Genomic DNA, 12784 nt, shown 5'->3' with positions numbered 1-12784 from the left:
ATGTGCTCGACCCCGGGGCTGCCGACGCCGGGGGCTTCGCTGGTGCTACGGGTGTCCTTCGTGGACGTGCAGCCTGCGGTGATCCCCGTGCAGCTCTGGGGGCTGGTGGGCGAAAGGCGGGACGAGTACGTGAGGCTGAGCCGGGAGATCCAGGAAGCGGCGGCGGCCGCGCACGGCCCATGGGCGCTGGGCGGCACCTCGGCCTCGCCGGGCGAGCTGTGCCTGGTGCAGGCAGGTCTGCTGTGGCACCGTGGCCGCGTAGTCAGCCGGCAGGCGCAGGAGAGCCGCGTCTTCCTGCTGGACGAGGGTCGCACCATCACGGTCGGCGCGGGCTCGCTGGCGCCTGGGCGCAGCGAGTTCTTCCACCTGCCGTCGGAGGTGCTGGGCTGCGTGCTGGCTGGCCTGGTGCCTGCGGGCGGCAGCGGCGGCGTGGGCGGGGCCGAGCCCCAGCACTGGGCTGCCAGCGCCGTGGACTTCCTTAGCAACCTGCAGGGCAAGGAGATGCACGGACGGGTCCTGGACGTGCTGCTGCTCCACCGTCTGGTCCTCCTGGAGGTGCCCGAGCTGAGCCAGCAGATGCAGGAGCTCGGCCTGGCCCGGCAGGTGCCCGACGGCCTTTTCCGCTCCCTGCTCAAGCGCTACCTCTCGGCCACCGCGGCTGTCCTGGGCCCCGGGGCCCCGGTCGTCCCGCGAATCCCGCCCAAGCAGGAGCAGGCTGGCCTGGATTACTTCTACCCCCAGCTGCAGCTGGGCGTGACGGAGCCCATGGTGGTCACCCAGGTGTGCCATCCCCACCGCATTCACTGCCGGCTCCGCAGCTTCTCGCAGGAGGTCCACCGCCTCTCCGAGAGCATGGCCCAGATATATAGGGGTTCCCCCGGGACAGGGGATGAGAACTATACCAGTGCCACCTGGGAGGAGAGGGAGGAGAGCCCAGACAAGCCGGGCTCTCCGTGCGCATCCTGCGGGTTGGATGGACATTGGTACAGAGCGCTCTTGCTTGAGACTTTCCGGCCCCAGCGCTGTGCCCAGGTACTTCATGTGGACTATGGAAGGAAGGAGTTAGTGAGTTGTAATAGCCTTCGCTACTTGCTGCCCGAATATTTTCGAATACCCGTGGTGACATACCCTTGCGCTTTGTACGGACTCTGGGATGGTGGCAGAGGCTGGTCTCGGTCACAGGTCGGTGACCTGAAGGCACTGTTTCTGGGCCAGGCAGTGAACGCAAAGATTGAATTTTACTCTTCCTTTGAGCATGTGTATTACGTCACCCTGTATGGAGAAGATGGGATTAATCTTAACTGTGTGTTCGGAGTACAGTCCTGTTGCTTGGCTGACCGATTGCTTCAGAGCCAGGGAATAGAAGAGGAGGAGGAGGGGGGCGGGGAGGAGGAACCAGAAACAGCTTTTCAGTCTCAGTCTCCTGCTGAAGAAGTGGATGAAGAGATTTCACTCCCAGCCTTGAGGTCTATCAGGTTAAAGATGAACGCCTTCTATGATGCCCAGGTGGAGTTTGTGAAAAATCCTTCTGAGTTTTGGATTAGGTTGAGGAAACACAATGGCACCTTCAGCAAATTAATGAGGAGAATGTGCAGTTTCTATGCCTCTGCCAGTAAGCTGGATGGTGTTATTTTGAAACCTGAAGCCGATGACCTTTGCTGTGTGAAATGGAAAGAAAGTGGCTATTATCGGGCTATGGTCACTCGATTAGACGACAAGAGTGTGGATGTATTCTTCGTTGACCGGGGCAATTCAGAAAATATGGACCGGTATGATGTGAGAATGCTGCTCCCTCAGTTTAGGCGGCTACCAATACTGGCCCTGAGGTGCACCCTGGCCGATATTTGGCCTTTGGGAAAAAATTGGAGCCAGGAGGCAATTTCCTTTTTTAAAAAGACTGTGCTGCACAAAGAATTAGTTATCCATGTCCTTGATAAGCAGGATAGTCAGTATGTTATTGAGATTCTCGATGAATCAAGAACAGGGGAAGAAAACATTAGTAAGGTAATTGCTCAGGCCGGATTTGCCAAGTATCAGGAATTTGAAACAAAGGAAAATATTTGCAAAAGTGCCCACTCTCCAGGGCATGTTTCAAACCATTTTACTGCAGACAATAACAAAATATCTTCTGCCAAGAAGGAAGTAGAACACAAAGTCAAGAGAGAGGGTGAAACTACAGCTGTTCCAGAAACTGTGAATGACACAACAGTTGTGACAAACGTTTCAACCGGACTAGTTGTACAGGACAAAGAGAAAAGAGTGTCTGTTTATTCTCCTCTTGTACAGAATTTCTTGGACATTAAGCCAGGCTCTTCTTGTAAAGAGGAGCTAGAAGTTGGAAGTACAGTAGAAGTCAAAGTGTCTCATGTTGAAAACCCTGGCTATTTCTGGTGCCAGCTGACCAGGAACATAGAAGGATTTAAAGCGCTAATGTGTAGTATTCAGGACCATTGCAAGAATACAGCTACTCCCTACCAGGGAACCACCCCTGCTTGTTTGGCAAAACGAACAGCAAATGGAAAATGGTCCAGAGCTCTGATTACTGGGGCACAATCTTCAGAGCATGTCAACGTCATATTTGTAGATTATGGAGACAAAGAAATGGTATCTGTGAAGAATATTTATTCAATTAGTGAAGAGTTTCTCAAGGTTAAGGTTCAAGCGTTTAGGTGCAGCCTTTATAATTTAATTCAACCAACGGGTCACAATCCTTTTGTTTGGGATGAAAAGGCAATCCAGGCTTTTAGTGAATTTGTGCACAAGGCGTGGGAAGACAATGTAGAATTAAAATGCACAATATTTGCTTTGGCTTCCATTCACGTTGAAGAACTGTTTAATGTTGTGGATTTGCTAACACCTTTCCAGAGTGCATGCCATTTTTTGGTAGAACAGAGACTTGCAAGACCAGTAAAACTTCAGAAGCCTCTGGTGTCCTCTGTTCAGCTCCATTCTTACTACTATTCTACACATGGTATGAAAATTGGAAGTGAAGAATCCGTGTATATAACACATGTCGATGACCCTTGGACATTTTATTGCCAGCTGGGAAGAAATGCAAATATTTTAGAACAGTTGTCATATCATATTACACAATTAAGTAAAGTTTTGCTGAATTTAAAAACATCTCCCTTGGTCCCCAGCACATTGTGCCTTGCCAGGTATACTGACGGAAACTGGTATAGGGGGATAATCATAGAAAAAGAACCAAATAAAGTCTTTTTTGTTGATTTTGGGAATAGTTATGTGGTAACAAATGATGATCTGCTTCCAATACCTAGCGATGCATATGACGTCTTACTTCTGCCCATGCAAGCCATTAAATGTTCATTATCTGATATTCCTGATCATATACCAGAAGAAGTCACAACGCGGTTTCAGGAGACTATTTCAGAGAAGTCATTGAAGGCTTTGGTTGTAGCAAAAGATCCAGATGGAAGACTGATTATAGAACTATATGACAACAGCATTCAAATTAATGCTAATATTAATGAGAAGTTAGGACTCCTAGGTTCCAAAGGCGGGACAAGAAAAAAAGAAAGTGAATCACTCCTCTCTACACCTGAAACTCTTGAAGCAAAAAAGGAAGCTGTGAAGTTGTCACCTACACAGTATTTAAGTAAATCAATAGAGAACAAATCAGACAGTTTGGTGATCTTAGGAGAATCATACAAACCTCAGATCAGCTCAGCATGTAAGGAAATCAAATTTTCATGCAGTTCAGTGAAGACAAACTTAGTCACTCAGTATCCGGACTCTGTGGCAAATAAAAATAATCAAGTGTCTCCATTACCAGTAGAAAAGAAATTAGTAAGTTCGGCTGAGCCCCCTTTGAAAGCCACAAAACTAGAAGCCACTCTTCCAGAGAGAAAAATAGGAGAGTCACGTAACAAAGGTTTGCCTCTAAAATTTTCTGAGTTCCCTCAGAAGACTATAATGCCTGGCTTTAAAACAACTGTGTATGTTTCTCATATAAATGACCTTTCAGACTTTTATGTTCAACTAACAGAAGATGAGGCTGAAATTGATCGTCTTTCAGAGAGGTTAAACACTGTTAGAACAAGGCCTGAATATTATGCAGGTCCACCTTTGCAAAGAGGAGATATAATATGTGCTGTTTTCCCAGAAGACAATTTATGGTATCGTGCTGTGGTCAATGGACATCAACCCAATGACCTTCTCTCTGTGCAGTTTATAGATTATGGCAATGTTTCTGTGGTTCACACCAACACAGTAGGCAAACTTGACCTTGTTAATGCACTATCACCCAGACTGTGCATTCACTGTTCCTTAAGGGGACTTGGGGCTCCTAAGATTTTAAACCGTAAGGAAATGATGAATTACTTTTCCCGAAGGACAGAGGAGGCGCAACTAAGATGCGAATTTGTTCAATTTCAAGACAAATGGGAAGTTATTCTTGCTGATGAACATGGGATCATAGCAGAAGATATGATGAGCAGATATGCTTTCAGTGAAAAATCTCAAATAGGACTTTCTACCCAAATAGTTAAAGGTGCCTGTTCAAAGTCTGTCAACAGAACAGGCGTAGACACTTCTGTATTTCTTAACTGGTATAATCCAAAGATGAAGATGATACAAGCTTATGCCACGGTGATCGATGGACCTGAGTATTTTTGGTGTCAGTTTGCGGACACAGAGAAACTTCAGTATTTAGAAGTGGAAGTACAAACTGCTGGAGAGCAGGTGACAGCTTGGAGAAGCTGCATCTCCTGCCCTCATATCGGAGATCCTTGCATAGTGAGATACAGAGAAGACGGACATTATTACAGGGCACTTGTCACCAATATTTGTGAAGATTCTCTTGTGTCCGTCAGGCTTGTGGACTTTGGAAACGTTGAAGACTGTGTGGACCCCAAAGCCCTCTGGAACATCCCTTCTGAACTGTTGGCAGTTCCCATGCAAGCCTTCCCATGTTGCCTCTCAGGATTTAATATTTCAGAAGGTGCATGCCCTCAAGAGGGAAATGACTACTTTTATGAAATAGTAACAGAAGATATGTTGGAGATAACAATATTAGAAATCAAAAGGGATGTTTGTGATATCCGTTTAGCCATCGTTGACTTGAAAAGCAAAGGCGAAAGTATTAGTGAGAAAATGAAGAAATATTCTAAGATCGGTGTGAGTGACAGTGACCTGCCCTATGAAAACAATGGCGTAGACATAAAGGGAGCTCTTGGGTCCCCCAATCCAGATGTTGGACTTCAGAAACCAAGTAGCAAAGCTGGACAAGAGAAAACGCTCTGTGTCCAATCACAGACAGGTAAGCTCTTGGAAAGAATTGACAAAGACTTAAACATCATTGAAACCAAACCAGGTAAATTCTTTGTCCCCAAAACTGATAACATTTTTGAAACGTTTGAAAACCCAGGCAAAGATGAAAGTGGCACTGAGATGCTGGAAGGTAAAGTCGAGTGCCATCTGGGTGACAAAGCAAAGTTTGATGATAAGTACCTAATTACAGGATTTAGCGCATTGTTACCACATGCCACCGAAACAAAGGAGGCCCTGGAACTGAATTCCCTTGAGGTAGAGCTTTCTCCTGATGATGAGTCCAAAGAATTCCTGGAGCTGGAATTCATTGAATTGCAGCATTCCTTAGTTGCAGAGGAGGGGAAAGAAGAGCTGGGCCAGGTGCCTCTGTCTGTGCCTCTTCCCCAAGGCTGTGACCCAGCGGCCAACCTGCCACCATTGGCAGGGCTACTGCCCCTCAACTGTGAAGCCGAGAAACAGCCTGAACTAGAATTACCTACAGCCCAGCTGTGTCTAGAGGACAAAATAAACCCATTGTCTTTAAGAGTTAGTCGGAAAGCCCAAGAATCCCTGTGTGCTGAGGACGCAAGAAGGTCCAGTTGTGCGGAATACTTTGATGAGGAGCATAGGCTGTGCCAGCAGGGAAAGACCTGCTATGCCAAGATGCAGATTGAAATGAGTATCTATAAAGAAGAACTTACAGAACATACATCTCTGTTTAGAGATGCCGTGTCATCGTTGAACTCTGTGTTTTCTGAAGAAGAACCCGGAGGGAAACACAATCACGCTTTACCCGATCATGTCTCGGGTATGTGCGTTTTTTTGTTGTTGTTGTTGTTGTTTCCCATTCGCTTTTACTTAACTAAGTGAAAAGTACTTATTTGTTTTAAAGAAAAGAGAATAATTCTTATTAGAATTTTTAAAATATTAATTTGGGGGAGGGAAGATTAAAACCTGAGAAGAGAATCAGATTTGGATTTTACGAAGGGTATTTTAAACGTGGGTAATTAAGTAGTAAAATCAACGTAAAATAATTCTTTATATGCTGGGTGAAATGCTGAATTATTAATTTTGCTTTTAAAAATAGAATGCTTCAAGTCAGTGTCTCCAAAAAGTAATCACATTTAAAATATAAACAAATCATCTCTAAAATCAAGAGGTTATGTTTTTTGGTAAGTTTTGAAAAATATAGTGTTCCTTTGCCAAGCATAATAATGTAGGCATGAATTTACAGTAGGGATCATTTCAGCACAGTTTTTTTCTTTTGCGGTACGCGGGCCTCTCACTGTTGTGGCCTCTCCCGTTGCGGAGCACAGGCTCAGGACGCGCAGGCCCAGCGGCCATGGCTCACGGGCCTAGCCGCTCCGCGGCATGTGGGATCTTCCCGGACCGGGGCACGAAGCCGTGTCCCCTGCATCGGCAGGCGGACTCTCAACCACTGCGCCACCAGGGAAGCCCCAGTACAGTTTTAAAAATTAACTGTTTTGCTTCATCATATATATACCTTGCCATTCGTTTAGAAGCCCTTAAAAAAACGGAGTTAGGGAGCCTGTATTAAGCAAGCAAGTTTACAGCCATGAGTAAATATTGGAGAACATTTATTGTCACTAACTTTTTTATAAATTATTTTTGCTGCTATTTTCTTGGCTACTTAACGAGACTTGAAAGTTACACAAAATAGCTATCTTTTAGGTTTTTTAAAAAAATAATCAATGTTAGACTTTTTAAGTGTCAATTTTGATATTATTAAATTTGAGCCATTGTACAAAATAGAGAAAACAATAGACTAAGGAGAATGAAAATCATCATAATCCCAGCACCAAGAAATGGCCACTGTGAATGCTTTGATGGTGTATATACTTCCTGACGTTTCTCACCCTTTCTGTGTGTGTCTACTCACATACAGTTTAAAAAACTAACTAGAGGTCATACTGTCATACAGTGTTGAATCCTGCGTTTTAATCCCTTAAATATGCTTTCAAAAATATTTTAGTTCTGTAGTATGCCATCCTGTGGATGTACAGTAATTTATTTAAATACCAGCCTGGATTTTTAGTCCTCATTGTCATATTTTAATAATAAGTAACAGCTTTGTGATAAAAGTGTCTGCTCACTTGTATGTACCATGCTGCTTTGCTGTAGAAATGGCTGTTGTAACCACAGACCACATTCCATGTGGCTATAATAGCCAGCTTTAAGTAGTAACTCTCAACGTTAGAAATCAGATTCACATCCTTAAAAAAACAGCGCATCATGGTCGTGTTTTTTGAGGAGAACGGTAAGGAATTATACGGGGAAGGGCCACTGGAAGAATTTAAAAATAAAATCGAGGGAGGGAGACTTAGAACATGTCGTCCCGTATGTGATATTGATGATACGAGAATAGTAAATGCATGTTGGGGGAATGCTTTGCTTGCATATCTTTAAGGAATTAAGAGGTATGCATTGAGTCTTGCTCTATTCAATTTGGCAGCTCAACCAGAGAACACCTACACTCTGAAAGGATTTACCGTGGGATCCAAATGTGTTGTGTGGTCAAGTCTAAGAAACACGTGGTCTAAATGTGAGATTTTGGAATTAGCTGAAGAAGGCACAAGGGTATGTAAAACTGAAGTAATTTGTCTCAAAATGTACTTGCAGATTGTTAAGGAAATTTTACCAAACTTTATCAGACTAGAAAATCCAATTGAGTAGATTATTTACCTGCTCATTCCCCGTGATAATTTGATGCAGTGCAAGAATCATTTAAAAAGTTCCTATGTAAGCATCCAGGGCTCTTTCATCTCCCTTACTCCCGAAATCCTATCTGTCAGTCACTGAGTTCTGCACTTTCCACTTCTTATCTCTTTGTTAAAACTTTTTATACCTAATGCCACTGTCTTGATTAAGTCTCTCATTTCACAGCTAGATGCCTCTAATAACCTTCTACTGGTTTACTTCTAGTCTTTATTCAGTTGATTCTCCACACTGCCAGTGTGAAGTTTGTCAAATGCAAATCTGACTCCATCATTCGCTTGTGGAAAACCTCTTGGAAACCTCCAGTAGATTGTGTGTTTCCTGTGGTCTGAAAACCACCTTAATCAGAATCACCTGGCACATTTCTTAAATGTATTGATAGATTTCTGGACCTTGCCCTGGCTGGCTGATTGAGGATTTCCAGGGGAAGGACCAGTAACGTGTACTCTTGAACCATGAAAATTTGAGACCCTCAAGTCTGGAAAAGTCATTAACATGCCACAGAAGGTTCTCTGGGGTTGAGCATCCAGCCTTAGGTCTTACTCCTTTGGGTTTTGTATCTTATATTAGATGAACACCATACTGCTTGATTTCTCTTATTATACTCTTGTGTTTGGCTTCTTTGATATAGTTAATAATGCAGTCCTATTTGCCTGTATTCTGTCCCCTTCCCAAACTGGATAATTTCCACTTATCTTTAAAAGATTAGCCATTGCCTCTTCCAGGAAGCATTCACTAGCATTATTTTCTAAATCTCTCCATCTCTTCACTCCTCTCTGTCCCCCGCCAACAAAAGCTTTATACCTGTGTTGTATTCCTATACCTCCTATGGCAGGAGTCTGTACTTCCTACACTGTATTGTAACTGTCTGCTTAGTGGTCTGTTCCTCCACCAAATTTTGAACTTCTTGAGATCTAAATTTTATGCCTTTGATCTCTAGGCACAGATACTCAATGTACGTTTTTTGAACTGAAGTACCATTGAGTTGAAATGTAATATTGATGTTTAATAAAATCATTTAATTACCTTTTCAAGTATTTCCTTTTAAAAATGGTTGCTGTGGTACATACATCAGTCACAGCTTTTGGAATGACCGGTTTTTACTATTTTTTTTCTCCTGTAGGTTTTGAACCTTTCAAATGGTATGGAAGAGGTAGTGAACCCTGAGAATGTCTGGAATGGTATACCCAAATTGGATAAGAGTCCATATGAGGTATGGGTTTATGTAAATAGTAATTAATGAGAGTGTTCTCTTTCATTTTGAAAGGTGACTGGAACTATTTCCAAAGCCCTTGTGTTTAGGAATAATAGAGGAAAAAATACTACTATTGTAATAATAACAGTGGAAAATAGCAATAATGCAATGTTTCTAGATTTTATGCCCAGTATCTCTTATTAATGTTTTACTCATTGATTTTCATTTTGGAATTTAAAAAAAGGAAAATTGTTTGGCATTTGTGACCTTTATGAAATACGTTTGATGCAGAAAATCTGGGAATATGGCAAAGTTAAAAAGAGGAAGTATCAATCACCTGTAATACATCTTTCCAAAGGCAAACGGACTGATCAGTTTGGTTTTCTTTAATAATCTTTCTGTTTATATGGAATATAAATATATCATCTACATATTTTGAACATGGTTGATTTCATTGTAATTCAGTTTTATATTCTGTGTTCTTCATTTAAGATTATACGGTAGGCAATCTCCCATGCTGTTATGATATATCTAGACATTTGTGTTTATCCTGTTTGCAGTTTGTTGAACTTCTTGCTACAAAATCTGTATCTGGTAGTTCCAGTATCTCGTCATGGCAGGGTTTTCATCTACTGATTGTCTTAAGCAATGATTAGCCTTTCCTCGTTCGTTGTATGTTGAGTAATTTTGGATTATATTCTGAATGTTTTGAATATGATGTTGTAAGACTTTGGAGGCTGTTAAAATCTTCTGGAAAATGTTAAAGTTTTTGTTTTAGCAGGTGGTCAACCTGATTAGGTTCATACCACAAGTTCTCTCTCTCTCTCTCTCTGTGTTTGGTGGTTCCAGTGTCAGTTTAGTCTTCAACGTCTTTGCTCTAATGTTTGGGTCTGCCCAGGGCATAAGCCACAGAGGGGTTAGTCTAGAACTTGGACAGAGGTTTATACAGTCACTCAGGGGTTAAAGACTTAGCTATGCTTTTCTTTTCTTGATTCTGTTCTGCATTTGCATCATTCGGAATGACCTTAGGTTCACATATATTAGGGGTTCAAATTTTCCAATTCCTTTCCTCTCTGAGATTTCCTCCATACTTTGAGGCTCCAAGGGTCCTCTCTTATTCAGCCCCCAGGGGCCCCGTTTCCTGGTCCTCTGGCCAGAAAGCATGCTTCTCCCAGTGTTTCCCCGCGTGCTGACCAGGCAGCTCTGTTTGACAGGCCTGCCTCTGGTGTGAAGCAGATAGAGAAAAGAGAGAGAAAACCCCCACACCCCACCCCCTGCCTCTCGACTCTTCAGATAACAAAGGGCTGTTTTCCTCAATCCACTGGCCAGCGTCTTCTCTCAGATTTGTAGGTGCCTGCACTGTGACTGCTGTGCAGAAAAAGTAAAACAGTGAAGGGGTTTCCCCCCCAACGCCCCACCCTTTAGTATTCGGGGCCTCTTTCCTCACTCCACTGGCTAGAAAGAGGGGATTTTGCTCAGTTTTGCTGCCCACCCCAGCCTGGCAGCTGTGATTTGGCGTGAAACTCACCCGTTTTGGGTCGTTATTCAAGTTTTTACTACAGTCCTTCTATATTTCTGATCCCATTTACTTTTCAGAAGCCTCAGGTAGTTGCTTTTTGTATTCTTTCCAGAATTTTCCATGGTAATCAGTGTAAGTCAGCTTACTCCATCTTGGCTGCAACCAGAAGGCCATAGCTGCATAATATTACATGACATTACTAGACAATGATTCATTAAACCATTTCTCCTCTTGTTGGACATATAGTGAATTTGTTCACTATAAAAAAATTATTGACCTTCTTCACCTCTTGAAAGCTGAAAATTGGAAAAGGACACTTTAGTCCTTGCATGGAATGCTACAGTGGAGATATTCCAGATAAATGGGTATTTGAAGAATAGAAAATATACTTGACGTTATTCTTCATTATAAAATCAAATTGGCATAGTCTTAATAGGATTACTTTTTGTTGTTCACCATTTTTCTGGTGTATCTATGGTCCCCTTTCTGATTTTAATTATTTTGTATTTACAATAAAGAAGTGGTAGTAATCCAAAGGTTTCTTTTGTTAGGCTGTATTCCAGATAGTGGGAAAAGATCTTTACTGCCTATCATTGGATGATACTGTGGTCAAAGGTAACTTGTGTTTTTAAAACAAAATACTTTTACCAACCAGAATGGCCAAGTCTTTAAGGTACGATTACCCTGAATCTCTCAAGTAAAAATGGTTCATCCATTTCCATGGATGTTAGCAGTAGGAAAATAAAAACCACTTCAGCTAAAAATGGTGAAAAGTAAACAAGAAGAAGATTTCTTGAAATACAGGGAATTTGTTGATTGAATTAATCTTGAAGGTGTATGATAAATTCATATTTTAAAGGAGTTTTTCAGTGTTAGCTCAGATGTTCAAATGATCTTTGTTAAATAATCTCTTGGAATTTCTTTTGAGATTTTTAGTGTATGTGATGATTCTGTTTTCTGGATGTTCCTGGTTATTGCATGATCTTGTTTGTAAGTAGCACACTGAGGCACATGGAGAATGAAATCAGCTTTTGGTGACTTTAGTATTATGTGAAATATACGCACTAATGAAAGAGAACAAAGAACTAATTGGTTATCAGCCTTGCCAAATATCATCCTAGAGAAATATAAAATATACCAATTTCATAACCTTTTTCGAGAAGTTTTACATGATAATAGGTACAATGTGAGAACCAAAATATTTTTAAAAATCACGTCAGTCGGAATAATTCCCTGTAGTAATTAGAATGCTCATCTCTTCCCTCTCCCCATTTTTAGAGGACATTAATTTTGTCACAGTAGCACCCATGTAAAGAATTTTCTTGGGACTTCCCTGGCGGTCCAGGGGTTAGGACACGGCGCTTCCACTGCAGGGGGCACAGGTTCGATCCTGCTCTGGGGACCTAAGGTCCTGCATGCTGCAGCATGGCCCCCCGCCACACACACACACAAAATTTCTTAGTTTTATGTTTTTCTCAACTTGAGGTTTTTCTCTTCTTGTTTCAGAAAAGAGGTCTGGAGATGATAGAGATTTAACTGCGTCCATAAACGCGGCCAGTCAGTCAGAAGCTGCTCTTAAACAAGTGCTACCTCGCCCAGACCAACAGAATATTTCAGAAAATTGAGGGCACGTAATCAGAAGAAGTTGTTGTTTCCAAAAAGCTTGATATGTGTCAAAAACAAAACAGATCTCAGGCTGCCTGTGTGGTGTATTCATAGCACTATTTCTGCATATACGGAGCTGGGATCTTTCCTCTCCCTTTAAATGTGTTATCTTTCTAATAGCTCACACTGCAAAAAAAAACTATTTGGGTTTCTTCTGAATATAGTGTTTAAAATAGAAAATTATAGGTTTATGACAAGCATATTATATGATGCGACTTGAGAGGATGGCTTTGTTAGCAGTAAGTCCTTCAAAATTTTTGTTTTCTTTCTGAAGCTTTGCCTTTCTGTCTAGTTTTGACTAATATTCTGTTTGAATTTAGAAGTATACTAATATGACACAAGATTTGAATAACGTTTGTCCTTAAAAGTATAGTGGTGTCATTTCATTAAAAAGGAAATAT

General features: G+C 42.1%; 1 protein-coding gene across 1 annotated transcript; it reads left to right on the top strand.

Moving 5' to 3' along the window:
* TDRD6 (tudor domain containing 6) lies at window positions 1-12784 on the top strand. Its single transcript, XM_019949705.3, has 4 exons — window positions 1-6076; window positions 7742-7866; window positions 9128-9217; window positions 12225-12784. Exons 1-4 carry the CDS (start codon window positions 1-3, stop codon window positions 12252-12254), a joined length of 6321 nt encoding a protein of 2106 aa, XP_019805264.2. The 3' UTR covers window positions 12255-12784.

Source organism: Tursiops truncatus, chromosome 10 (assembly GCF_011762595.2).
Source record: "Tursiops truncatus isolate mTurTru1 chromosome 10, mTurTru1.mat.Y, whole genome shotgun sequence".
NCBI classification, from domain to species: domain Eukaryota; kingdom Metazoa; phylum Chordata; class Mammalia; order Artiodactyla; family Delphinidae; genus Tursiops; species Tursiops truncatus.
This window is presented reverse-complemented; position numbering and strand designations above follow the sequence as displayed.